The sequence below is a fragment of the Musca autumnalis genome, unplaced genomic scaffold (assembly GCF_047663935.1).
Source record: "Musca autumnalis isolate F117 unplaced genomic scaffold, ASM4766393v1 scaffold_3, whole genome shotgun sequence".
Lineage (NCBI taxonomy): Eukaryota > Metazoa > Arthropoda > Insecta > Diptera > Muscidae > Musca > Musca autumnalis.
Window position 1 is genome coordinate 237804653 of NW_027411866.1, and position 27627 is coordinate 237832279.

The 27627-nt window shown below is 34.0% G+C and overlaps 3 protein-coding genes across 3 annotated transcripts; 2 read left to right on the forward strand and 1 right to left on the reverse strand.

Moving 5' to 3' along the window:
* Nucleotides 1–7031: 7031 nt before the first annotated feature.
* On the forward strand, nucleotides 7032–24521 carry LOC141399174 (17-beta-hydroxysteroid dehydrogenase 13-like). The gene is made up of 5 exons (XM_073977358.1): nucleotides 7032–7893; nucleotides 23135–23428; nucleotides 23510–23687; nucleotides 23761–23943; nucleotides 24009–24521. Exons 1-5 carry the CDS (start codon nucleotides 7871–7873, stop codon nucleotides 24267–24269), a joined length of 939 nt encoding a protein of 312 aa, XP_073833459.1. The 5' UTR covers nucleotides 7032–7870; the 3' UTR covers nucleotides 24270–24521.
* LOC141399176 (mitotic checkpoint serine/threonine-protein kinase BUB1 beta-like) lies at nucleotides 14621–16358 on the reverse strand. The gene is made up of 3 exons (XM_073977360.1): nucleotides 16036–16358; nucleotides 15575–15961; nucleotides 14621–15515 (listed from the first exon to the last, which is right to left on the reverse strand). The coding sequence occupies exons 1-3, from the start codon at nucleotides 16057–16059 to the stop codon at nucleotides 15246–15248; spliced, it is 681 nt and encodes a 226-aa protein (XP_073833461.1). The 5' UTR covers nucleotides 16060–16358; the 3' UTR covers nucleotides 14621–15245.
* A 10-nt stretch (nucleotides 24522–24531) lies between the features above and the next one.
* Nucleotides 24532–27627, forward strand: Ldsdh1 (Lipid droplet subset dehydrogenase 1). The gene is made up of 4 exons (XM_073977359.1): nucleotides 24532–26546; nucleotides 26624–26801; nucleotides 26867–27049; nucleotides 27115–27627. Exons 1-4 carry the CDS (start codon nucleotides 26353–26355, stop codon nucleotides 27373–27375), a joined length of 816 nt encoding a protein of 271 aa, XP_073833460.1. The 5' UTR covers nucleotides 24532–26352; the 3' UTR covers nucleotides 27376–27627.

A 27627-nucleotide genomic window follows, 5' to 3' on the forward strand; every position in this document is an offset into this window, starting at 1 on the left:
ACAACGGACACACAGACGCACATTCGCACTAAGCGAACAACCAGACTCACGTACATGGGCGAAGATCAATACAAGTGGACAAGCACACTAATGACGTAATTACAACAACAAACAAATGCAAGAAATAAAGAAGTAGCAAATTAAACGATAATTACTTGATTATGGCAAAACAAACCAAAGGCACATTAAAGAAAGGTAAAGTAAGAACTAGAATGATAAAGAGAATTCTACATGGTAGTTGTTGTTGCTTAAATAAAGTAACTGCGTAATAAAAAACTTTACGTTACAATTCAAATTTTTAAATTAACGGAAATTAAACTAAATTAACTTAAACCTATCAGTTACATTCGTACCAATGTTAAAGAAAAATAATTTATAAACATTTTTTCATAGAAAATATTTATTGTGCAATACCGAAAATTTTTAAAAAATTCATAATAATGAACAAAACTGTTGTACATTTAACATGATATTGTATTGCCCTTGTGGATTAGGACTTGTTATAGCCTTCGTGTCATAGAACCGACTAGGTTTCTTAAGGTGTTAGTGGTAATATACTTCCATTTCGCAAATAATGCACATTTCAATTCTTTCAGCGTCGTGCACTGCTTTGACTTCGCGAAAACTTTGGCCCCGAAGATCTTCAATGGGTTTATGACCATGGTCACTCAAATAAAGGTACATTTCGTGCCTTTAAAAACTCCTTTGCATGTCGAACAGGGTGATTCGGGGCATTATCCTGCTGGAAAGTCCAATTATATCCGTACAGTTCTCAAGCAAAATCTATTAAGTTGTTCTCTAACAACTCAACATACATATGTTTCGGCACTCATTTTTGTCGGTACAAAACTTAAATTAGGCATTAGAATTGGCAGTCCAAGGAATAGATGGCGCAAACAAGTGGATGAAGAGATGAAAAGGCGCGGTATTCCGGAGTGCGACGCAACAAATAGGGAGAATTGGAGATCTTTTCTTAGTTCGGCCTATGGAACAAATGTTCTGTAATGGGCCAGCTAAGTGAGTAAGTTAACGCACCTTCAAATTATTATTTTTTCAAAAAGCTGTAGGTGTATATAATTCTTAGGGGTCGATTATGCATTGCCACTGAACTTGAGTTGCGTTGTCAATTGCCTGCGCGACTGATAGATATTTTCAATATTTTATTTCAACAAATCGATAACTATCAGTATTATCGGAAATTTGTAATCGCCATTAATTTGAAAATAAAAATGGCGGAAATGTCTATACTTTTGTTCACATTTTGTACAAGTACTTCACAGAAATAAAAAGGGGAAAAAACAGTTGCTTTTATTTAGCAAAATGACACAAACATACAATTTACTTTTTCGAAATATATGGACATGTGACAACGGACTTACTTTGTCACATCCACACAACGCCGCGTAATTTCTATGCATAAAGAAATTTTGGCAACTGTCAACGCCACCCAACGATAAATGCTATCGATAATCGACCCCTTAAGTAGCATTTCGAACGATCTTTAGCCAATTGGTACTTTGAGTTCTATAAATTGCAATTATGCTGGTGCAATTTCATAAAATTATCACAATATTATTTAAATTTCTCCCTAGAAGTCCAAAGTTATTGATCATATCAAAAGCTATGTTCGAGGTCAGACCTATTGAGAACTTTATTGCTGATAATTTTGACTGCATAACGACTGCTAACTTTTGTATTCTATAAATAATTCATTGCAGCTTTAGATTACAAAAAAATATAATCTAAAAATTCTATGTTGACATAAAATGGCATGTCATTTTTTATACAAATTAAATCTATACAAATGAAAATGAATCATAGGACTGATATGATTTCAATTCCTTAGTCCCAATTTACATTAGGCGAGTTTACTTGCGGCAATTGTCAGTTTGTTGGTGAGGGAGGGTGCTGAGAGGCAAAGGGTTACCATATGCCTCACCTCTCTCTCCTACAAAATGACAATTGCCGCAAGTAAACTCGCCCAATGTAAATTGGGACTTAGAAAGGGAATACGTGTGAATAGGTTTTTCTTTTAAACTAAAGTTAAGGTCACATTAGGCAAATATTTGCTCTAGCGACCGGCTGGCAGTGTGCGCTTACTGAGATCAAGTGAGCGTAAATAATGCATTGAAATTTATGCTCACTTGCTCTCAGTAAGCCCACACTGCTGGTTGCTGGAGCAAATATTTGCTAATGTGACCTTACCTTAACACTGTACTTTGCTCTACGTCTATTATGGGTGAAGGTTGGAAAAGGTGTAAATATTGTATTGGTGATAAATTATGCATCCTTAATAATATCCTCACTTTACAATTTTATTTTTTGAAATACTTATCATTCAGTCCATATTGCAAACTTTTTATCGCTCTATTGTAAAAATCTTTAAATCAAACACAAGCCTAGAACTTGAAAGTTACGAAATTGGGTGAATAATTGCTCTGTTTTTCCTTTATGTTATCGGAAAAAATAGTAAAAATTAGTAGATTCTTTTGTGATCTGTTCCAGAACTGCAAGAATCTACTAATTTTTACTATTTTTTCCGATAACATAAAGGAAAAAATGTTTTAGTAGTAAAAAATAGTAGCTTCTTGCAGGTTCTGGAACAGAGCATTGAAGTACTAGAATAGACCATATACATCTGAATCAGATTTGTTCTGCAGTATACGTGTTAATACCCACATATAATTATTTCATGTATATTTACGACACAAAACATATGTATGTATGTACGGGTATATGTTCTTTAAAAGTATAAATCTGGTCATACACGGAGAAAAAAAATGCAGCAAACAAATAATATGTTTGGGTGCCAAGTAATAATAGCTCTGTTCCCTTACGTTCAAGAATCTTCAAGTTTTACCACGTTTTACTCGAAAAGTTTTTCTTTACTTCAGACACCACACAATTCATATGGAGTAGTTTACAACTTTTGCCGGTTTTACCATTTTTAGAAGTAAAGGAACAGACAAAAAGACATATTATTTGTTTTCTGCATTTTTTTCTCATCTCTGAAGGGACAAAAGAGAATTCTTTCATATTAATAGCTGTGTCTGGTTACCCTAAAATTTGTAACAATTTGTACCAATTGTTGATGGAAGCCGTTTGTTAACACAAAAAACCAGCAAAAGAGAGCGATTCGAGATAGACATTTTGACAGTTCTTTCACTGAGAGCTTGCAAATTCTTGCTGGACAAATTTCTTCTAGCAAGCACTTGCAAGCTCTTCTTCTTCCTGAAAACAATCAATCAGCTGTTTTTAGTTTTTTGTTGATTTATGTTTGACCCGGTCCACACTAGCGTGAATTTGATTAAAAAATTTCATGAAATTAGGCGTTCTTAAATCGAATTCCCCACTACAGCAATTTTATGATTTTACTCTACTATGGAAGTCGATCTAGAGACACATAATTTCATGAAATTTTTTCAATGAAATCACTCTAGTGTGGACCGGGACTTTGTGAACATTAAAAACAATTTTATTGTGGAAATAACATAGTCTAACCCCCTGTTTTTGTAACTATTTTTTGTTCGTTCGTCTATATTCGTAATAATTTGGGCATCGATAGCTCAGCCCCTACATGACATACAGATCTAATTCTTCATAGACACGTTCTGTATATAGTTAAGAATTCCTCATTCAAAAATCAGCGTTCCACATTTGCGCTAAGGCGATTAAATCGATCTACAAAATTTGACAATTCGTGTGAGAACATAAATTTTTTTTACAAAAACAGGGGGTAATTGTATTGTTTTATGGAGAACAAATTTGTAAAGTGGAAAAATACTTTTTTGTTTCATTTTATTTTTAATAAAATACAACGTGTTTTGGCAAGTCAGCTGATTGCTTGCTGGTTTTTGATGGGAAGGTGTCTGTTTACTTTTTAAAATTTTCTAGCAAAAGAGAATAAATACCCCTTACTCTCTGAGAAAGTTCTTGCTGGGAAAGTAACCAGACAGACTTAATGTGTGAACGTCGATTCATATTAGCTCAATGGCATGGAACCAACGTTTCATAGCGGGCTCCAAACCGCATGTCTTCAGACAACACTTGTAGAAAAGTCGAATATGGCTGAAATGCGCAGAAAAAGTTGCCAACTTTACGCTGAGGGGTATTCTTGACAACGTCAAAAATAGAAAAATTGTACCAAGCTGGCAACCAGATTTTAGTCATACATAAGTGATCTATACGTCATTTGTATATTTGTATTTTCAGTCAGCTCTAAATAATTCCGACATCAAGTTTAAAATTGGTCAATGTAAAGCATATAAATGGTGGATATACCCTTAGCATAACAACGAGAATATACTCTTCTCCTTCAGAAGAATCATAAAAACAAACTATGTATGTAAAGGGTGTTTTTTTAAGCCCGATAAAACTTGAAATTGTAAAAAATAACAAAAATTTTTTTTATTCGAAAGATCAATACGTGACATTAACATTTGAAAATGATTTCGGGCATATGGGCACTGCGGCTGTTCTTGACGAAGTGCATTCTGGAGTCCAATTTTTGGCCACTTTTTCGAGCACTGCTGGCCGTATGTCACGAATAACACGAACAATGCTGGCCTCCAAGGTATCAATTGTTGCTGGTTTATCAGCATAAACCAGTGACTTCACGTAGCCCCACAGGAAATAATCGAGAGGTGTCAAATCGCACGACCTTGGAGGCCAATTGACAGGTCCACTTCTCGAAATCAACTTATCGCCAAATTTTGATTTCAATAAGTCGATGGTTGCGTTCGCCGTATGGCACGTAGCGCCATCCTGTTGAAACCACATCTCCTCCGGATCAATGTCATCCATATTTTCAAACAAAAAATCATTGATCATGGTGCGGTAACGATCTCCATTGACCGTAACGCTAGCTCCGGCCTCATTTTTGAAGAAATAAGGTCCGATGGTGCCACCAGCGTGAAAACCGCACCATAAGGTGAATTTTTCTGGATGTAATGGAGTCTGTAGGGTCTCTTGTGGATTGGTCTCACTCCATATGCGGCAATTTTGCTTATTAAGGGGTAGTTTACACTATATGTAAATGTCATATGACATGAACTTTTCCATCGTTATATATTCGCTAATATGTGCAATATTGGGGATTTTCCTTACGCCATTTACTTTGTGCGTCCACACCAGCAAAAATGTAACAAAATTACGTCTCCAAATTGCCTGCGTGGGTAGATATGGAATGTTGTTATTTCGTGTCATATGACATTTACATATAGTGTAAACTACCCCTAACAAACCCGTTAAGCCAAAAATGCGCCTCATCGCTGAACACAATTTTGCGATAAAACAACGGGTCATTTGCCAACTGCTCTAGAGCCCAATCGGCGAAAGTACCGAAGCGTTGTTCAAGCGTGAGTCTATTCGTGATGATTTGTCAGAGTATACTGAAACAAATAAAAAAAAAGTTTCATCAAAATTTAATTTTTTGTGTTACTTTTTACAATTTAAAGTTCTATCTAGCTTAAAAAAACACCCTTTACATATCGTCACCATAAATGCCCGAAGACGTAACCCACAAACCCAAAGCTTTACAGGAGAAGCAAAAAACTTTATAAAATGAAAAACTGTTTTATTGAATATCAATCTTAGCATTCTTCCCGTACTTTTTAATAGTAAAACTCGTAAAAGAGAGAAATAGAGAAAAAATTTTGTAATACAAAAGTTTTTTCAAAAAGTTCGGGAACGCAAAAATGGAAAAAACGTCAAAAAAGCTGGAACAAATGTCAAAGTGGGCATACCAGCCAGACGCCGGCATTCATGTTACTATTTTTTACACGCTCAAATTTGTCGAGTAAAAAGTTTTTAAAGAGAGCGGCATTCAGCGCCATTTTTGTTTAAAGAGAAGTGAACATTTTACAACTTTTCTGTGTACGGGAACGCTTTTTCGAGTAAAATGTGTAAAAGTCGTAAAAATTGTAAAAACTTTTTAGTTCTGGAACACAGCTCTTGTGAGGGCGAGTATTAGGAGTATTATCAACCATGTACGAATGGGAATAAGTAGTGAAACCAAAACCGCTGAAGCGCTTAGTTTTGGGATCCTCCATTACAACAAAATCTGAAATGTTATCCCATTTTCTGAAATGGAATTTCTTGAATAGGATCGTTATTTTTGAACGTTGAAGCTTGAAATTTTGCCATATCATGTATTTTACTAGGCGTTTACACTAGACAGTTTGTCTTCAAATACAACTCTGATTTACTAACACATACATACATTTGTCGTTTGGCTACCAGCTGTCCATCATTCTTTCACAGACAGCCGGGTTAACAAAATTTTGACATTTTTTGTAAAAATGTGTGAGATAATAATTGAAAAGTGTTGAAAACAAAAGAACATGAACAAAAACGAAATATGTGAACGGAAAACAAATGGAATTCGTTGATTTTCATTCATAATTTTACAACTGTTTTTGCAGTTGTCTGGACGCCTACGTCACAAAGGCAAGTTTTGGGATTTTGACAACCAATACATGTACTCAACTGTCCTGTCATTTGTAAACGCAGGGTTAGTAAAAAGTAAGAATACAGCTGATTGTCACTTCTACCTTATATAAATATGTCTTGTGTCGACGATATTAACATCTTGTCGGCCTCTAAATATGTCCGAATCTGTAAACTTCCGTATGGAAAGGTGTATTGTAGTTTTTTTTTAGATTCATCTCTATTAGTAAGTGAATCTAAGTTAGAGCTATTAATTTAAATTAAGATTCTGCATACAAATGCCCTCACCTTTTCCTTCGCTGATCTACTTCTATATTAGGTCTGTACGATAACTCAAAAGTTTGTACAAATTTGTACAAACTTTTACAAAATGCTGTTTGATAACAAACTTGTTCAGTGAAAGAAGACTGGGAGGCGTTGCAAGTACTTGCAAAAACTTTTTACTTGCGAAGTTTTCGAACAGGCCTATTGTATTCAATAAATAAATGGCGCCCGACTGAAGCTTTTCATGCATTTGAAAAATGACAATTCCAACAATACCATTCATGTTCATATATCATCTTTGCCTGAGGCTTACTAGGATCATTTTACAAAGTATCTTTACCAAAAAACGCCTACCTACTTGTTATAGAAACTAAATGATCCGTTAATGAACCAATTCTATATCGAATTGCACAAACACGCACACAGTGTAATTATTTTGAAATTGTTGTTCTGGGTGTTTGTTTTAATCATGACAGCAACAAATACAGCTAGACGAGAGATTAAACAACCGAGAGAATAATTAGTTCAAGATCTCTCAAGAGATAAGAAAAGCTAAGTACTATATTGATCGGTAAAACATAATTTTTCCGAAGTAGATTTGTTGTTTGTTTGGTATTTTTTTTTTTAACCGGCGAACCGCCTGACTATGGGTAACACAATGTGAAATGTGTGTGAGAGAATAAAAGTACTGCTGGCTGATTGTTGAGCAAATCGCAATCGTGAACGTTATCAGTTAGGCAACGATGACAGAACTAGGTTCTGAAGTGGTGATCATTAGAGAATGAAAGTAAAACTGCAAAAAAATGAAAAAAACGCAATGAAAATAAAAACAAAACAATAACAAACTTTTATTAGAATTTGAAATAAAAAAAAGCTTTTGGACGCCCAAACCGAAACAACAATCGCATCTCCCTTCCCTCGTTCTCAACCTCATATTGGTGGTCAGATACACAGACACACACTTGCGACTTTTTATTGCCATTTGGAAGAACACCGAACAGAACCTCCTCATTAAAAACATAGAAACATTTCGTATTCAGTTAGTTTTCATTCTTTTTGTATTGGGAAACGGTAGTTAACGGTTCAAAAAGAAAAATCGTCTAAATTCCTGAAAAGGTCCGCGAACGTGACAAATATAAAATAACAATAAAATACAAACATGGCTGAAACAGCAGGCAACAGGTAATGAATGGTGGATAGTTCTTAATGAAAATGTGCGAATATTTTGTATATTGCGAAAATGGGTGAAACAAATTCGCATTTCGAATCCAACATGTGTTTGTTTTGAAAGAAAAAAAAAACAAAAAACAAAAATTAATTAAATGTGTTTTATATTATGTGAAATGGAGCAGATGTTTGTTTTTGGTTATTATTTATAAAATGCCCATCTTCTTTGGAAAGGATACAATTTTGAGAATGTCGATGTGTTTGACAAACATATGAAGTTTTTAAAACTAATATGTAATCCTATATTGAACAAGAAAAACGTATTACCCCGAGATAATACACTTAATCATCGTATACGTGCATAGTCTAAGCCAAGTGTATCGCTAAATAAAACGTCTAATTTTAGCATGATCCTGATTTCAAACTACTGATTGCCTGGCGCTACAAAGGCAACACACATGAGAGTTCTGTTGTTGTTTAATGCACACAGCAATGCTGCTTTTGCAAAGTCAGACCATCACTGCTTTAAATCCACTGGATTTGCTTAACCCAGTATAATAGTACGTTTATATATAACCGGATTTAACAAACCCACTGGGTTTCAAATGTCAATTCCTTTGCTTTAACCCAGTGGATTTGAGGTTTAAAAGTCAATTTCATAGCTTAAACGTCAAATAAGTCCTCATAAAGAAGGTTAACCCGGCAAAAAGCTCTAGTGCAAACGACGTTTAATGTAAATTACTAGACGTCAATTTATTTCAGATATGTTGTTTCATGTCATTCTGATCACTAATAGGTGTTGTGAATTTGCATATACATACATTTTGTAAAATTCAAAACCCTTTTGGGGTTTTGCTCTTCTGACGTCCATTAACTCCATTCGGAATTTTTCACACCCCAGACAATACCGGTTCTCAAGGTGAACTTGGAAGGTACCGTATGGGGACTTTATCAGAAAAAAGGCCTGGAATTCGCTCTTCTGTCATAATACCTTAACTCCATTTGGAGTTTTTTACACCCCAGGCAAAACCCGTCGGGAACATGGGCTCGGGAGGTACAGTTGTATGGAGACTTCATCAGAAAAAAACACAATGGCCTGATAATTCAAAACCCATTTGGGGTTTTTCACATCCCAGACCATGGTGCAAGAAAGAAGGTGATACAATAGTTGTGTCTTTTTACTTTTTCAGTAATAACTATTCAGTAGCTTCTTTTGAGAGAGTAAGAGAGATTATAATCGTTGATACGAAAATAGAGAAAAAAGTAAAAAGACAGAATTTAGTAAACTTTAGCAAGATAACAGTTGATAACCAAAACAAAAACATGCGCGAAAGAAAAACTAACTCCAAAGCAATGAAAAAGTTCTTCAATTTTAAGCAAAATAAATAAAAAATTATTAATATATTAATAAAATAATCAATAAATATAGCTGAATCGTAATATATATATAGTATTTTTCCACAAATATAAGGTAAACATTGAGCAGCTGACCATTAGCAGATGATTAAAAAACAGCTGATCGAACTAAATGTTGCTGGGAAAATTCTTTCAGCAACTTTTACACTTACTACTTTTAGCAATTTCTCAGCAAACAACTCTCTTTTACTGAACTTTTGTGTAAAAAGACAACATTTAGTAACATTTCGTAATAACAGTTGTGTCTTTTTACTTTTTCAGTAATAATTATTCAGTAAGTCCCGGTCCACACTAGCGTGAATTTCATTAAAAAATTTCATGAAATTAGGAGTTCTTAAATCGAATTCCACACTACAGCAATTTTATGATTTTACTCTACTATGGAAGTCGATCTAGAGACGCATAATTTCATGCAATTTTTTCAATGAAATCACTCTAGTGTGGACCGGGACTAACTTCTTTTCAGAGAGTAATGCTTGGTTTACATTTACGAAATCCACTCGATTTCAACTGTCAAAATCATAGGTTAAACGTCAAATGAAATCCAGATGAGATTTCATTAAAAAAAACATTAGGTCTGTTCGATAACCCAAAAGTTTGTACAAATTTGTACAAACTTTTACAAAATGTTGTTCGATAACAAACTTGCTCAATAAGAGAGTAGTAGCTGCAAGAACTTGCAAATACTTTTTACTTGTGAAGTTATCGAACAGACCTATTGGCGCCAATGTATGAAAGAAAAACTAACTCTAAAGCAAACGTTCTTCAATGTTAAGCAAAATAAATAAAAATAAGTAAAATATTAATAAAATAATCAATAAATATGGCTGAATCGTAATATTTATAGTATTTTTCCACAAAAATCTGATAAACATTAAGCAGCTGGCCATTAACAGATGATTAAAAAACAGCTGATCGAGCTTGCTAAATGTTGCTGGGAAAAATTCTTTCAGCAACTCTTATCAATTTCTCAGCAAACAACTGTCAAAATTGTTCTCTCGATAACCCAAAAGTTTGTACAAATTTGTACAAACTTTTACAAAATGTTGTTCGATAACAAACTTGCTCAATAAGAGAGTAGTAGCTGCAAGAACTTGCAAATACTTTTTACTTGTGAAGTTATCGAACAGACCTATTGGCGCCAATGTATGAAAGAAAAACTAACTCTAAAGCAAACGTTCTTCAATGTTAAGCAAAATAAATAAAAATAAGTAAAATATTAATAAAATAATCAATAAATATGGCTGAATCGTAATATTTATAGTATTTTTCCACAAAAATCTGATAAACATTAAGCAGCTGGCCATTAACAGATGATTAAAAAACAGCTGATCGAGCTTGCTAAATGTTGCTGGGAAAAATTCTTTCAGCAACTCTTATCAATTTCTCAGCAAACAACTGTCAAAATTGTTCTCTCACTTTGCTCTCTTTTACTGAACTTTTGTGTGAAAAGACAGCATTTAGTAACATTTCGTAATAATTATTACAAATTATCACGTAAAAAGACACAGCTAATAATACCAACTCATGTATGCCTTCTGCCCTGTTCCAGAACCTGCAAGAAGCTACTATTTTTTACTAAGATAACTTTTTTTCCTTTATGTTATCGGAAAAAATAATAAAAATTAGTAGATTCTTGCAGTGCTGAAACAAACCATTCATTTGCAGTCAAAACATATTTTTAATCAAAAATATATAACAAATATTTCGCTTCTGTAAAGAATATCTGTGAACAATGTCTTTATTTAATATTTTACCCTTTTCTGCTACCCTTTGTGGATATTCGCATAATCTATGCCTTCGAGTTGCCGTAAGAGACTCCATTTTATGCCTCTTCTCCGAGAGCAGATTTCATTCACTATTTCATCATATACAATTGTGAACAGTAGGGGTAACAGAGGACACGCTTGCTTTACTCCAATGGTGAGCAAAACAGAATTTAAGAGAATATAAGAGAATTTAACATTTGTCGTTTTTCATAGTTTTTCTAAATTGTTTTTTAATTGTGAAAACACAATTTAATCTAAAATCGTGGATGAAATTATTTATTAAATAATAATTACAAAAAATACTTATACGTTTGAGTTTTGTTGAATTAATAAATGTAAGAGTATTTTACAGCAGCCACCAGTGCAGCCATGCACGCGTCTTTACGAAAAATTTAACTACAACTCTCTTTCCCATACAAAAACCCTAAATAGCATTCTCTTCTTGTGCACCATTGCACCAGTGGATGCCCGTGCACACCTATGCTTTACTCTCACGTTGGTGAGAAACTGTTGGCTTATGTTCCCGTTGTGACGAACTGAGAGTTTTGCATTCTCGTACATCACTCTCTCTTTTTGCTTAATACTTCCCATATGTTAGTTCGTCAGATGGTGTCGAAGGCTTTCTTCAAGTCAAGAACAGTAGATACAGGGTGTGCGCCATTCTATAGATTGTTGTGTTATGACTCGTATGGTTTTGGCATGATGCAATTGTAAGGTGGCGTAAACTGCTAAAAAAATTGTAATTGGATAAAGAAAATGAAATGGAATGTATATGAAGTAAATAATCCTAATGCTTGGTTCACATTTAGGAAATCCACTCGAGTGGAATAAGAAGGTGTTACATCAAATCATGTCAAACGTCAAATTTGCCCACAATAATGCATTACTGTGAATTGCTTGTTTACATTTTGTATGTGCTTTTATTCACAATAATGCATTTTGACAACTGGTATGACGATCAGCTGTTTTTGTCGCTGTGCCTGTATTATGAGTCCTGTTCCTTTACGCGCCTGAGGTTACCAGTTTTTACTACTTTTTACCCGCAAAGTGTTCCCTTACTTTAAAAAGCATACAATTTATATGAGAACAGTTTACCACTTTTACCATTTTTTGCCACTGTTACCACTTTTAAGAGTAAAGGAACAGACCAATTGTATGTGTGTTCGTTTACTCAAAATTCGTACAAATTGTTACTGGATGTTGTTCGTTTACTCTACAGTACACTTCAAAAGACCTCGTTTACAAGAAGTTACTGGACTTGTACGAATTTGTACAAATTATTGAGTAAACAAACACACCTATTGTGGATAAAATCGTATACAAATAATGCGAATAAAATCTCATTAATGAGAATGTGAAAAAAAACTGTGAATTCACAGTAACTTATGTTGTGAACAAATTTTTGGTCTGTTCCTTTACTTTTGAAAGTGGTAAAACCGGCAAAAGTAGCAAAAGTTGTAAACTGCTTTTATATGAATTGTATGGTGTCTGAAGTAAAGGAACGCTTTTCGAGTAAAAAGTGGTAAAACTTGAAGATTCTTGCACGTAAAGGAACAGAGCTTTTGTATGTATTTGGCTCATTAGAGTACGTTTACATTTATGAAATCCACACAATTTTAACTGTCAATTCCATGGCTTATTCGCCAAATTGATAGTTGAAATCTACTCGATTTCGTAAATATAAACATACTATTATAATATCTTGAATATTATCAAAGGGTTAAGGTAGAAACACAATGAAATACGCCGCTTTATCACGCTCAGTTTCATGTAAAAGACTAAAGGCAAAGTACTACCTAATTCAAATTAATTAGACAGCATTTGAATTAGGTAGTACTTGACCTTTAATCTTTGACATGAAATTGAGCGTGTTCACACCTTTATAATGCCACTCAGTTAACACCGTATGCACCATATTCAAATTAATATTTTTAATTGCGTCTAGACGTCCGTAACTTAAGGCTAAATACCTTCGTATGTATGTCGATGTGTCTGTCATACATCAATTACAATAATTGTTCCTCATTAATTTATTGGTCTTCCTCCCGACTAGCAAATATTATAACGATGTTGACATTTTCCATTAGATTTTTATTGAAAATAAGGTTAAACCACGTATTAACCTATCTACCGATTTATTTATTAACAATTATCATGCAATATTGCAAAGTTATTACAATAGAAGTGGAGATAAAGAACATATATGGTCTGTTCCTTTACTTCTGAAAATAGTAAAACCGGCAAAAGTAGTAAAAGTTGAAAACTGCTCCCATATGAATTGTATTGTGTCTGAAGTAAAGGAACGCTTTTCGAGTAAAAAGTTGTAAAACTTGAAGATTCTTGAACGTAAAGGAACAGGGCTATAATAGAATAATAAGGTGTTACATAAATAACAATAGCTTTGTTCCCGTACTTGTTAATAGTAAAACTCGAAAAATTGAAAAATTGTTGCCACACAAAAGTTTTTTCAAAAAGTTTTCGGGTAAAATGTGTAAAAGTCGTAAAAATTGTAAAAACTTTTTTGGAACAAAGCTAATGATTGTGTCATTAACCATACCAAACGTCAAAATTTGTTCAACATGATGCAATAAATAAGGTTTCCACCTTAAAGACTTCCAGTAAAAGATCAGGGGCCTAATTACGACATTCGATTCGATCGAGAATTTGCTCGTGAATGAAAAATTCGAACTATGAAAATGTCTTTGTGGCATAAAACCTGTATTCTTTAACTGCAATTTTTTCGAATACAAGTACTAAAACTTCATGATTGTCGCACATTAAAGGGACATAACTAATATTTAAAATAATTGTTACGAACAATTTTAATAATAATCTCATGTGCTAATGCAGGTATACTTTGTAATAATAATTATTACTTACCTATGACCCTTATTAAATGAGGTTTTATTTTTTTTTTTTCAAAATTATTTACTAACGTACTTATTTATTGCTTTTGCAACTTAACACACATTTCAAAATATAAAACATTAAATCTCCATTAAAACAAAAAAACTTAATTTGTTTGATAATAATTTCATGACTAATGTATGTCGTGCCGGATCACTGAAAATTTTTCATTGATAGAGAGAGGGAGTAAAGAACAAACATCAGTATTTTTTTAAATAATAGCCTGATCTCGAATGCTTCGAATAATTTCCATGATACAATGATACAAGGTAATCTCATTTGAAAAAACCGTCCTTGAGCTGCCAAATACAACCATGTATTCGAAACAATATGAAAGTTGTTGTTATTGTATGTCAATGACAACAATAACAAAATATTGTTTGTTTACATTATATTGAAATTTTGTGCATATTAAAGATTTTCTTAATTTTGGGAAAAATTCTAGTCAAAAGCGTAAGCAATGTGAAAAAATAAGAAACGGACATCGCGGTCCATTTGGGTATGTTGAAATTCTGTGGAAATACGCTGAAATAACTACAAAAGTAATGAATAACCTGATAAGAAAAATAACATTTTATTGCCAGCAGTGTGTACCATTCTGAAGTTGTTAACAATATCTGCCAATTAATGCTCCGTAACAATCATGGTGTCAGCGAGCAAGCCTGTAAGTTTTTTTGTTGGAACGAAGATAAATTGGTATATAATTATGTATTGAATGTGTCTGATTATTATAGATAACTAAACCTCTGCTGAATATTGGTCGTGCTGTTGTTTGTATTCCCCATGGATGCAGGTTTGTGTCTTGCTTTCCGTAACATCCCCGGCATTGAAATCATGAATGTTGACGGGTGAACTTGTTGGTTGGATTTTGAACAGCAGAAATGCAAATACAAAAAGTAGTTTTAGACAGGAGGAATCAGAACCTGATAACTGAAATAATATAAGAACGAACCCATATGTTGCAACAATAACAACCGACCTGGTAGTTCAGACTTACCTCTGTAATCTTTTTCGACAAAATGAGAAAAGGCAAATGATATTTATATGCGTTTCTTAATTGGATAGTTGGAAACCTGTTTCTACCCTGAAGAAGTATACTGAAGAAGTGGAAAAATATTAAAAAGATGACATTACTGATTGCATTCTTGTAGAATGCTATTATTAAAAAGTAACAAAGAATGTAGTTTTTTGTTTTTTATTAGAAGCTTTTCTGTAACTATAAAAAACAATAAAAGGTGCAGTAAAGATAAATGTCCTAAGAGCGGATCCCTTAGTTTAAATAAATAACATTTTATACGTTTGTGGGGTAGGTATCATGTGGCCCTTCACATGTGGTTTATTCCAGGATCCAGGTTCTTTGAGATTTTCTTGTTCACGTTTGGCGTCTATTATTGATTGCACAACAGATTTCCCATCATCTTTAGCTGTAGTATTTGCTGCCGCTTCGGTTGCTGGTTTTGTGATTGCCAAATTGGGGGCTGCATTTTCATCCTTGAAAACTTGTACACGTACATTACTGCGATCATGGGATTTTGTGGTCTCGGTCTACAAATGTAGAAATGTTATAAATAATCCATAGCATGACCTTTATAAAAAATACTTACTCTAATAGTTCCTGGTGCATGACTCTTAACAGCCGCTCCAGTGCGTATACTACCAACTATTTGCCTACGACGATGACCTCTCAGGGATGACAGCGCCTGACGACGTTCCTGTATTTGACGATTTGTCTCCTCTTGAACATTATCGTAATCCTTGTACATTAAACGTTGGGCGACAGTAAAATCAAAATGTTGGTGAGCCTGCTGAAGTTCCTCCAGTGGCTGAGCACGACAAGCAATACCACGACGAAATATTTCATCCGCCTTACGGGTATTATTAACCAAATCATAACAATGTGCCCATGCGATATAAAAGTCCGATACCATTGTACCAATACCAGCATTAAATAATTGTTGATAACATTCAGCTGGATCTTTGTGATTATCAATCTGAAAATGTTTTACAAAAACATTATTACACACACATATATATTAAGTCTTGTTCAATGTTAAAATGTACTTACATATTTAATGCACAGTTTTATCATACGACGATCTTGATAGTTTTTTCATCACTTTCAAAACGAGACAGATAATCCATTCAATATAATTGTACCATGCACTAAGCGGATCATCACCTTCGTAATTGTGTATCTCCCTTTCTAGTTCTTTTCGTTGGGCCATCAGTTCTTGGACTGATTCCACTTTAAGGGAAACCTGAAAATCTTTTTCCTCATCGAAGTCCATTTTAATTGCTATTCACAAAGTCTGGGAATGAGTTTAACACCTTAGAACGGGACAAATTGTTGTAGTGCTTCAATATGGGATATGTGAAATTTGCAGTTTGAGCTTGGAATATTGGATAGTTGTTTCACTGAAAGGAGTAACAAGTTAAAAATAGTTAATTCATGGCAAGTAAATCAGGTTCCTTCTACAGTGACAATATATGAAAAGAACAAGGAATTTCTTTCCTTTAGCTACGACACTCTGAAAATATTTTCTAATTGTAAGTCCCTGGCCTTCGGTCGGAGTTTTAAGACTTTCCCCTACGGAAAGCGCCTCCTCTTCGTTTCTTCATTTTGAACTGGTTTTATTTTGGATTTTTGAACGTTTGTGTGGAACAGGTCTCACCAGCATCAAAGAAACACGCAAATCGCCGAATATGGGCTGTGGAAATGACATGTCTTCGAAAATTTAAAATATCAATTTGTATGAAAATTTAAAAAGTTTTAAATTAAATTTAGTTTTGAATTTGAGATGTAAATAAAACTGACATAGGTATGTATGTTTTAACATATACATACAAAGTTTGTCAAAATCGTTTTGACTATGAAGGGACGTCAAAGCTAGTACAACCCTGTGAGCAGTGAGCGTAAGACTACCTTGTATCATTGTATCATGAATAATTTCAAAAAACACACAAATAATAATTGTCATTATGCCATTCATAATCATGGGTAGACACCCAACTGACCTTTGGCACTAGATTCCGTTTGAAAACTGGAGATAAACAAAATGAATTGGCTTCTACGAGTAATTATGATTTTGAGCTTTAGGAAATTAGTGTCATGCTTGACATATACTTATAGTACGTTTAGATTCATAAATCCTCTCGATTTCAAATGTCGATTCCATAGTGTATACGTCAAATAAATTATAGCTTTAAATCCTTTCGATTTGATTTGATTTGATTTGTCATGTACGCTATGGAATTGACATTTGAAATCGAGCGGATTTCGTAAGTCTAAACCTACTATCAGGCGTCATTTAAGTCCCGGTCCACACAAACGAGAATTTCATTAAAAAATTTCATGAAAGCAGGTGTTCTTAGATCGAATTCCCCACTACCCCAATTTCATGATTTTACTCCACAATGGAACTCGATAGTCCCGGTCCACACTAGTGTGATTTCAATGAAATATTTTTATGAAATTCGGCGTTCTTAGGTCGAGTTCCCCATTGTAGCAATTTCATAAAATTACTTTAGTACGGAACTCTAGTGTGGACCGGGACATATAGAAACTCATAACTTCATGAAATGTTTCAATGAAATCACTCTAGTGTTGTCAATTCCATAAAATATTTGACACCCAACTGACCTTTGGCACTGTTTTAAATTCATGTTTACAGTAGAGCTTTGTCGTGGGTTAACCTACTTATTAACGCTTGTGAAATTACTTGACAATTGAAATTTACTGGATTTACTAAGTCCCAGTCCACACTAATGCTATTTTTATGCAATAATTTCATGAAATTAGACGTCCTTAGCTCGAGTCCTCTAATAGAGCTATTTCAAACAGTTACTGTAGTATGGAACTCGATTTAAGAACGCATAATTTCATGAAATTCTGTCAATGAAATCACCCTAGTGTGGACCGGAACTAAGATCAATATAATGTAAACCATGGTGCAAGGTGAAGCCGTGGCACAATTAAGCTGAAAACAGATACAACGTTTGATTAAAGTTTTGCGTTGGGCGTCGAGAAAAAAACAACAACAACAGGGCGACGACGATGCCAAAGTCCAGCGTTTATCTGTTTGTCGGCATACATTTCAAATGAATTTGAATTTTTCGGCATCATGCCCAACAGTGTAAAAACGGCCAAAACGACACAAAACTTTAATCAAACGTTGTATCTGTTTTAAGCTTTACCCAGGTAGTGGTATCACACTAGCTGTTCGGATATGGAAAGTCAAATCCCCTTATAAAAAATTATTATTTTTATTGTAAATTCCCCAACACCATAAAGAACGTTTTGACATAACATATTCGCAATTTTGCGATGCCACTACCTGGGTAATTGTGCCATGGACCAGCTGATTTCACACAATCTGTCAAATTCATCGTTATTGTGAATTAATCGTATAAAAAATAAACAAAAATTATGACAGATTGAAGTATTTTGAATCAAAATAGGCTTGTTGTTGAAGTTTCTGTTTCACCTTATTAATTGCACCGTGATGTAAAGTACTATTACACATGATGTGTTTTTTGCCATGTTTACATTAGAGCTTTTTGCCGGGTTAACCATCTTCATGATGGCGGAATTGACATTCGAAATCCACTGGATTTATTAAATCCGGTTTTCATACAACTAATTTGAATGACCAGTTTTACTAAATTCCGTTTGATGTAAATGTGCTATTAAGTTAATTTTTTAAAATAAAGGATAGTTTGATATTCAAGGTAACTACATTCGAAATTCATGGTGTATCTATAGACCCTTATCGGTGAAATGCTTCAATTCCTCTTAAGACCATCAAGTTTCCTCCCCATTAAAGAAGTTACGAAAACAAAAACTTTCGTTGCTAACTAAAAATCCACTTGAACTTTAGTCCAACAGGCGACTTGGGGGGCACAAAGTTTGCCTCTGTCCATAATTCATTGATTGAATAGATAAGAATACACACCTTGGTAGAACAAAAAATCGTATGTTTTGTTTCTGTTCTTTAAATCCGAAAAAAAAACATTTATGATAAGAAAGCTTTTTTGCTGAACATATTTCTTATTTTTATATTTAAGTAGTCAACAATCGATGATACTTTTGGATCTGGTTTTTGTTGTTGCTAATTTCGCTGGCAAACATATGGCTTCATCAGATTAATAATTACAAGTTGTCGGAAGGCATGACATTTGTTGCATAACGTTGTCTCTCTCGCGTACCGTTCAATATCAATTTATGGATTAATTACCACAATAGTTATTGTTACAGTAGTTTTTTTATAGCTTTACTATAACGTCAAAATGACAGACAGTAATACAAAACAATTAGTTTGTGATTAGTATAAATATTTTATTATGCTTAATCATCTAGAAAGCGCCTGAATATACATACATGAATGCAGTTTTTTGTTCGTTTTGAACTGCTAACGTTTATAAGGGACGTGGGCGAAGTCCAAAAAGTCGAGAACAGAATAGTATGTCAATGTTTAATAACGTGCAGAATGTTAATTAGGTTAATTACTCCAAAATGCAGCCAAAAACACATCCAACGTTCCATTATAGGCCATTTAGATATGACGTCATTAGCCTGATTTAGCGTGTTATCAGGATTTATTTGCTAAATCCGGCCAAAATCTACCAGATTTCCCATATAAAAATAAATGCTCGTATTGGGTGGATTTGTTTTAAATCTGGCATAAATCATCTTATAGTCCAGGTCCACCTAGCGTGAATTTCATTAAAAATTTTATGAAATTAGGTGTTCTTAAATCGAATTCCCCACTACAGCAATTTTATGATTTTACTCTACTATGGACATCGATCTAGAGACGCATAATTTCATATTAAAATTTCAATGAAATTACTGTAGTGTGGCCCGGGAAATACAACTCTGCAAAAAGTTTCAAGCGGGTACAAGAAACAAGGTAGATGCATCGGTGAATTGCTGTAACAAAAATAATTTTAAATGTAAAAATTTGCAAACAAAACGAAAAAATAAAATTGTTTTGATATACAAAGTTGATTTTAATCAACCAAGACTAATTAACGATGTCTAACTAGGCGTTTACACCAGACAGTTTGTTTTCAAATACAACTCTGATTTACTAACACATGCATACATTTGTCGTTTGTCTCTCAGCTGTCCATCAGTTTTTCACAGGCAGCCGGGTTGACAAATTTTTGACATTTTTGTGAAAAAGAAGTGAGATGATAATTCAAATGTGCTGAAAACAAAACAATATGTACAAAACAAAATATGTGAACGGAAAACAAAAAGAAATCGGTGATTTTCATTCATAATTTTACAACTGTTTTCGCAGTTGTCTGGACGCCTACGTCACACAGGCAAGTTGTGGGATTTTGACAATCAATACATGAAGTCAACTGTCCTGTCATTTGTAAACGCAGGGTAAACGATAAAATAGTTCTTTATTTGCTCATTAGTTAGCATTAGTAGCATAATGTGCTAATACTTCCAATATTATACAATAAATTTGTAATTTGGCGTATGTTTCTTGAGATAAATTCAATTTACAACAACTTCTTTTAACGTTTCAAATTCCATCAGATAGGCTGATGCATCTACCTTGATAATTGTGCTATGAACAAAAATCAGCTGACTGTCATTTAAAACCTCCTAAAGTTATATCTAAATGCAATGAGATTTGTACTGAATTTATCATATCCAGTCGACGATTTATGGTTAGTCTAAATGAGCTATTACTCCAAAATAAAGCCGATTCATTGAAGTTTTACTGAAAGCTGTTCGATAACAAAATTGTCCAGTAAAAGAGAGTGAGTTGAGAGAGATTTTTTTGACAGTTCTGTGACTGAGAATTGCAAATTTTTGCAAGTTTGGCCAGCTAATTTTAATCGGCTGTTCTACGTAAACAACTTGAAATGTTAACATTTTTGATAGAGAAAATTTCACAATTGGATAGGGTTATTGCTTTAAATAAGTAAAATACTATTTCAAAATGTATGTTTTTGTTTTATCTGATTTAAATAAACATGAAAATAAATGTATCGCAAAAGAAAATTATTTGTGTGTACGAATGAAAAAAGGTTTATACTAGCTTTGTTCCTTTACTTTTTTAATGGTAAGAGTGGTAAAAGAGAAAAGTGTCAAAATTGTTCAAAATTGCTCTCTCATGAACATTTTTACCAGAAAAGTAAAGGAACGGAAAAATGGTAGATCCGGCAGCAATGTCAGAAAAAAACATAAAAAAATCAATTATCGTCTTTTATTTCACAGTTTTTAATTTAGTGTTGTCAGTGTTCGACTTTTTCTTCGGTCAATCGTCAAACAAAAGTCGAAAAATCAGTTCTGCCATTTTCTACCTGCAGAAATTTTGCTGGTAGCGTGTGGTAGAAGAGAAAGCCATTTTCGATCTCTCTCCCCTCTCACTCTCTTAAAAATTGCTTCCAGTTTTGCCACTTTTCGGGGTTAAGGAACGCTTTGTAGGTTAAAAATGGTAACAAATGGTTAAAATGGTAACCTCAGGTAAGTTAAGGAACACAGCTACTATGTTTACATTTACGAAATCCACTCGACTTCATCTGTCAATTTCTTTGCGTATACGTCAAATAAAAACTCATTTGAAATCGATTGGATTTCATTTGACGTTTGAGCAATGTAATTGACAGTTGAAATCGAGTGGATTTCGTAAATGTAAACATAGTATTAATATGTTTAAATCGCGGTTATGTGTTTTAAACGGGATTTCGGTCATAATGTATTTGGAAATGTGTATGTGAAACTAATTTTCGACGGTTTGCTCTTTTGACACATTTACCATTAAAAAAGTACTGGAACGAAGTTATTTTGAATTTTTGGTCAAAATTGAGTTGTTGTTGTCCTAGTAATATGATGATTAAGTACATTATATCGATTTACTTGACATATACCCCGGTTACACTTAACGGGATTAACCCAGTGGGTTTGGGTTTCAAATGTCAATTCAATAGCGCAAACGTCAAATAAATCCTCATGAAGTTGGTTAACCCGGCAAAAAACTTTAATGTAACCACTGGATTTGCTAAATCAAGCATAGTCTGAGCTTACAGTAATTCACTTTGGCAGCCTGTATGATGACCAGCCGTTTTGCCACACCTTCTTATGCTTGGTTTACATTTACGAAATCCACTCGATTTCAACTGTCAATTCCATAGCTCAAACGTCAAATGAAATCTCATCTGGAGTTCATTTGTCGTTTAACCTATGGATTTGACAGTTGAAATCGAGTGGATTTCGTAAATGTAAACCAAGCATTACCTCACGTTTACATTAGAGCTTCATGTGACAGTTTAAATTACTGAATTTACTGAATCCAGTTTATGTATGGAGATTCTACATTTGATTTGACAGACATTTTAAACTTGCATTTAAAACATATGTTTTGGAAATTTAAGTAATTTATTTGACAAATATTCCATGAAACTGACAACTTAAACGACGCATGTTTTATAAAACATATTAAATGTATAGGCCTGAAGGACTTTTGGTATTGAAAGCGGGCTATGTAGGTCCACGCTTTTGTATAGCCCCCATACAAAATGACGCGTGACGCGTCGTCGCTTTAATGAATTTTTAAGATATTTGTCCCATTTAACCACCGAATTGGTTGTAATTTGGTATTTTGTGCCTCCAGAGACCAAAAAACATTCCTACCAAAGTTGGTTTATATAGGTTCACGTTTTGGTATAGCCCCCATATAACGCCCCATATGAAGTACGCGTCATTTTAATATATGTATTTTGAATGTATTAGTCCCATTTGACAACAGAATCGGTTGTAACTTTGTATTTTGTGTTTCCAGACGCTAAGAAACATTTCTACCATAAAACGTTTATATAGGTCCACATTTTGATATAGCCCCATAGGACGATATCTCCCGATTTTCGGTATTTTGAAGGTTTTGGCCTCATTATCACACCGAGATGGCTGAAATTTGGTATTTAGTGTTCGTTGGGGGTATGAAACTTTCCCCCAGAAATTTGCAGGTATAGGCCCACGCCATGATATAGCCTCCATAGAACGGTACCTTCCGATTTTCGGTATTTTGAAGGTTGTGGCCACATTAATCCACCGAAATGACTGAAAATTGTGGTGGAGGGTATAAAAAGTTCGGCCCGACCGAACTTAACACATTTCTTACTTGTCTATCTTCCACTTGCAGTCCCCAAGATATTGGTGCAATAATTACAATCATCATTGAACACGTCATATTTTTCATTAAATTCTGGTATGCCACCGCTGAAGGTTTCATTCGTGCCTTCATGAAGAAGGAAGAAGTTCCAGTAAGTGGTAAATTTGTATTCATCACCGGCAGTGGTCATGGTATGGGCAAACAAATGGCTATGCAATATGCTGCATTGGGCGCCAAAGTTATCTGCGTTGATGTCAATGAAAAGAACAATACCGAAACCGTTAAGGAAATCAAACAAGCCGGAAATGTTGCCTTCGGTTATACGTAAGTTAGAGGCAATATCGTCACAAAAACCTGCAAAGCTTTACTTACATACATATATGTTTCATTCACCCTAATTTACAGCTGTGATATAACCAACCGCGAAGCCATCTTTGCTCTGTACGAACAAATCAAGAAAGAACATGGTTTTGTTGAAATCCTTGTTAACAATGCCGGTATTATGCCTTGCCGTCCCTTGTTCGAATTGACCGAAAAGGAAATCCGTATGATGTATGAAGTCAATGTTTTGGCTCATTTCTGGGTAGGTTTTGACATGGAAATTTGGATTTCGTAAATATATGTACATATTTTTATTGGAAATCTTTTGCTTGTAGATCCTTCAAGCTTTCTTGCCCGATATGGTTGCCCAAAACAAGGGTCACATTGTTGCCATGTCTTCTTGTGCTGGTTTGTTCGGCTTGCCCAACTTGGTGCCATACTGCGGTACTAAATTCGCTGTACGTGGTTTGATGTTGTCCATGCACGAAGAATTGCGTAAACTCAACAAGGATACTCAGGTATGGTGAATTTACTTTTTAGAAGTAGGGAGGATAACATATTTAATTTATTTCTTCCGTTTTAGATCAAATTCACCACCATCTACCCCTACATGGTTGATACCGGTTTGTGCAAGAACCCACGTTTCCGTTTCTCATGGATGAAATTGGTCGATCCCAAAGAAGCTGCTGCCTCCATCATCGAAGCCCAACGTACCGGTTTGGAAGAAGCTTCCGTTCCTCGCCACTATCTCATCAGTGAAAAGCTTGGTCGTGTTTGGCCCAATAAAGCTGTGCGCTTGGCCCATGATTTCGTTGATACCTATGTAGATGATGATAGAAAATAAGTCTAATTTTTAAGCCCCCAAACAAAAAAACACACACAAACAAATCCTCTACAAAAGAGCTCTCCCCAGGTTATAGGAGAGCACATAGAAGAGAGTGAGGCTGTATCCAAAGAATTTCAATTCGAACATTTTTCATAATAGAAAAGATGAATCGAAATGAAAGAAAAAATTTACTTAACTAATAATAAATGAATTTGTTGTTTTGTATAACTTTTTTTAATAAACAAACTTTTGTATAAAATAATTAAAAAACACAGTTTTTGTTTTCAACGTTTTTGTAGGAAGGTGTACATAAATAGTTTCATTTTATTTAGGTTTTTTTTCTCTTGGTATTTACAAAGTGTTTCTTAGTTTTGATATTAACTAGTGTCCTTTTGTTGTTGCTGTGGTAATTACATTTTGTTTTGGTAGTGTCATGCTATATTATAACTGTGGTTTGTTTAATTTTAGTTCAATTTTATAAAATAATAAAAAATACAAACACATATATAATTCAACCAGCACTCACATCAATTGAACAATAGTTTTTTTTTTTGGTAAACAATAATTGAATCTTGTAGTAATAGTAAGATTACATTTACGAAATCTACTCGATTTCAACTGTCAATTCCATTGATTAAACGTCAAACGAAATCCAATGAATTTCAGATGAGTTTTTATTTGACGTATACTCAAAGGAATTGACAGTTGAAATCGAGTGAGTAAATTTATCCATTTCAAAACAATGAGTTTTTTCACAGTGAAATAAATCAAGGTGACATGATTTACATTGGGACTAATGTAAAGATAGCCTCAAGGCATATTTATATAAGGTAGAAGTGACAATCAGCTGTATTCATTCTTTTTTTTTGTAAATTTAGTTCGAAATTTGTTACCATAAAATACTGCTTTTCATCCTAAACGTGTGATAAAAATTACCTACGAGAGTTCTGAATGCGTTATATTTACATTTTGATTCATATTTGTTCTATTATAGAGGATTTTCAAAATTTATTTATGTTAGTCCCAATTTACATTAGGCGAGTTTACTTGCGGCAATTGTCAGTTTGTAGGTGAGAGAGGGGGCTGAGAGGCAAAGGGTTACCATATGCCTCACCTCTCTCTCCATCAAACTGACAATTGCCGCAAGTAAACTCGCCTAATGTAATTTGGGACTTTCCCTGCCAAAAAATTGGAACGACCCTATTATTCAATATTTTCTTTGACAATTAATTTTCAATAACAACAATGTTGTTTTTGTAAAATAAGGTAGAAGTGACAATCAGCTGTATTTTTACTTTTTTTTTTTGTAAATTTGGTTTTCAAAATGTGATAGGGTCTACTTATGAAATTTTAAACTTTGAAATTTGCTGCCATAATATTCTTCTTTTCATCGTAAACGTGTAATAACAATGACCTACGACAGTTCTGTGTGTTTTATATTTACATGTTGATTCAAATTTGTTCTATTTTAGAGGATTTTCAAAATGTATTTATGTTTTTCTTGAAAAAAATTTTAGAACGACCCCATTATTCAATATTTTCTTTGACATTAAATTTTCAATAACAACAATGTTGTTTTTGTAAAATTGTTAGTTGTTGTAATTCATGTATTTACCTTATATAAATTTGCCTTGCATATACCTTATATAAATTTGCCTTGAGTAGCCTTATAGTAATGCTTGGTTTACATTTACGAAATCCACTCGATTTTAACTGTCAATTCCATAGGTTAAACGTCAAATGAAATCCAGATGAGATTTCATTTGACGTTTGAGCTATGGAATTGACTTGACTTGTGCTAAGTTTACATTTACGAAATCCACTCGATTTAAAACTGTCAATTCCTTTGCGTATACGTCAAATGAAAACTCATCCGAAAACCATTGGATTTCATTTGACGTTTAAATCTCAATTATCCATACGTATCTTTTATTCAAAATAATTTCATTTCACTATTCCAAATAAATATGTAACTTCTTATTTTTTATTTTCCACTTGCAGTCCCCAAGATATTGGTGCAATAATTACAATCATCATTGAACACGTCATATTTTTCATTAAATTCTGGTATGCCACCGCTGAAGGTTTCATTCGTGCCTTTATGAAGAAGGAAGAAGTTCCAGTAAGTGGTAAATTTGTATTCATCACCGGCAGTGGTCATGGTATGGGCAAACAAATGGCTATGCAATATGCTGCATTGGGTGCCAAAGTTATCTGCGTTGATGTCAATGAAAAGAACAATACCGAAACCGTTAAGGAAATCAAACAAGCCGGAAATGTTGCCTTCGGTTATACGTAAGTTAGAGGCAATATCGTTACAAAAACCGGCAAAGTTTTACTTACGTATATGTTTTATGTATTTTAATTTATAGCTGTGATATAACCAACCGCGAAGCCATCTTTGCTCTGTACGAACAAATCAAGAAAGAACATGGTTTTGTTGAAATCCTTGTTAACAATGCCGGTATTATGCCTTGCCGTCCCTTGTTCGAATTGACCGAAAAGGAAATCCGTATGATGTATGAAGTCAATGTTTTGGCTCATTTCTGGGTAGGTTTTGACATAGGAATTGGGATTTCGTAAATATATTTTAATTGGAAATCTTTTGCTTGTAGATCCTTCAAGCTTTCTTGCCCGATATGGTTGCCCAAAACAAGGGTCACATTGTTGCCATGTCTTCTTGTGCTGGTTTGTTCGGCTTGCCCAACTTGGTGCCATACTGCGGTACTAAATTCGCTGTACGTGGTTTGATGTTGTCCATGCACGAAGAATTGCGTAAACTCAACAAGGATACTCAGGTATGGTGAATTTACTTTTTAGAAGTAGGGAGGATAAAATATTTAATTTATTTCTTTCGCTTTAGATTAAATTCACCACCATCTACCCCTACATGGTTGATACCGGTTTGTGCAAGAACCCACGTTTCCGTTTCTCATGGATGAAAATGGTTGATCCCAAGGATGCTGCTGCCTCCATCATCGAAGCCCAACGTACCGGTTTGGAAGAAGCTTCCGTTCCTCGTCACTATCTCATCAGTGAAAAGCTTGGTCGCGTTTGGCCCCGTAAAGCTATGCGCATTGCCAATGATTTCGTTGATACCTATGTAGATGATGATAGAAAATAAGTCTAATTTTTAAGCCCCCAAACAAAAACACACACACAAACAAATCCTCTACAAAAGAGCTCTCCCCAGGTTATAGAGAGCACATGCAAGAGAGTGAGGCTGTATCCAAAGAATTTCGATTCGAACATATTTCATAATAGAAAAGATGAATCGAAATGAAAGAAAAAATTTACTTAACTAATAATAAATTAATTTGTTGTTTTGTATGACTTTTTTTTAATAAACAAACTTTTGTATAAAATAATTAAAAAA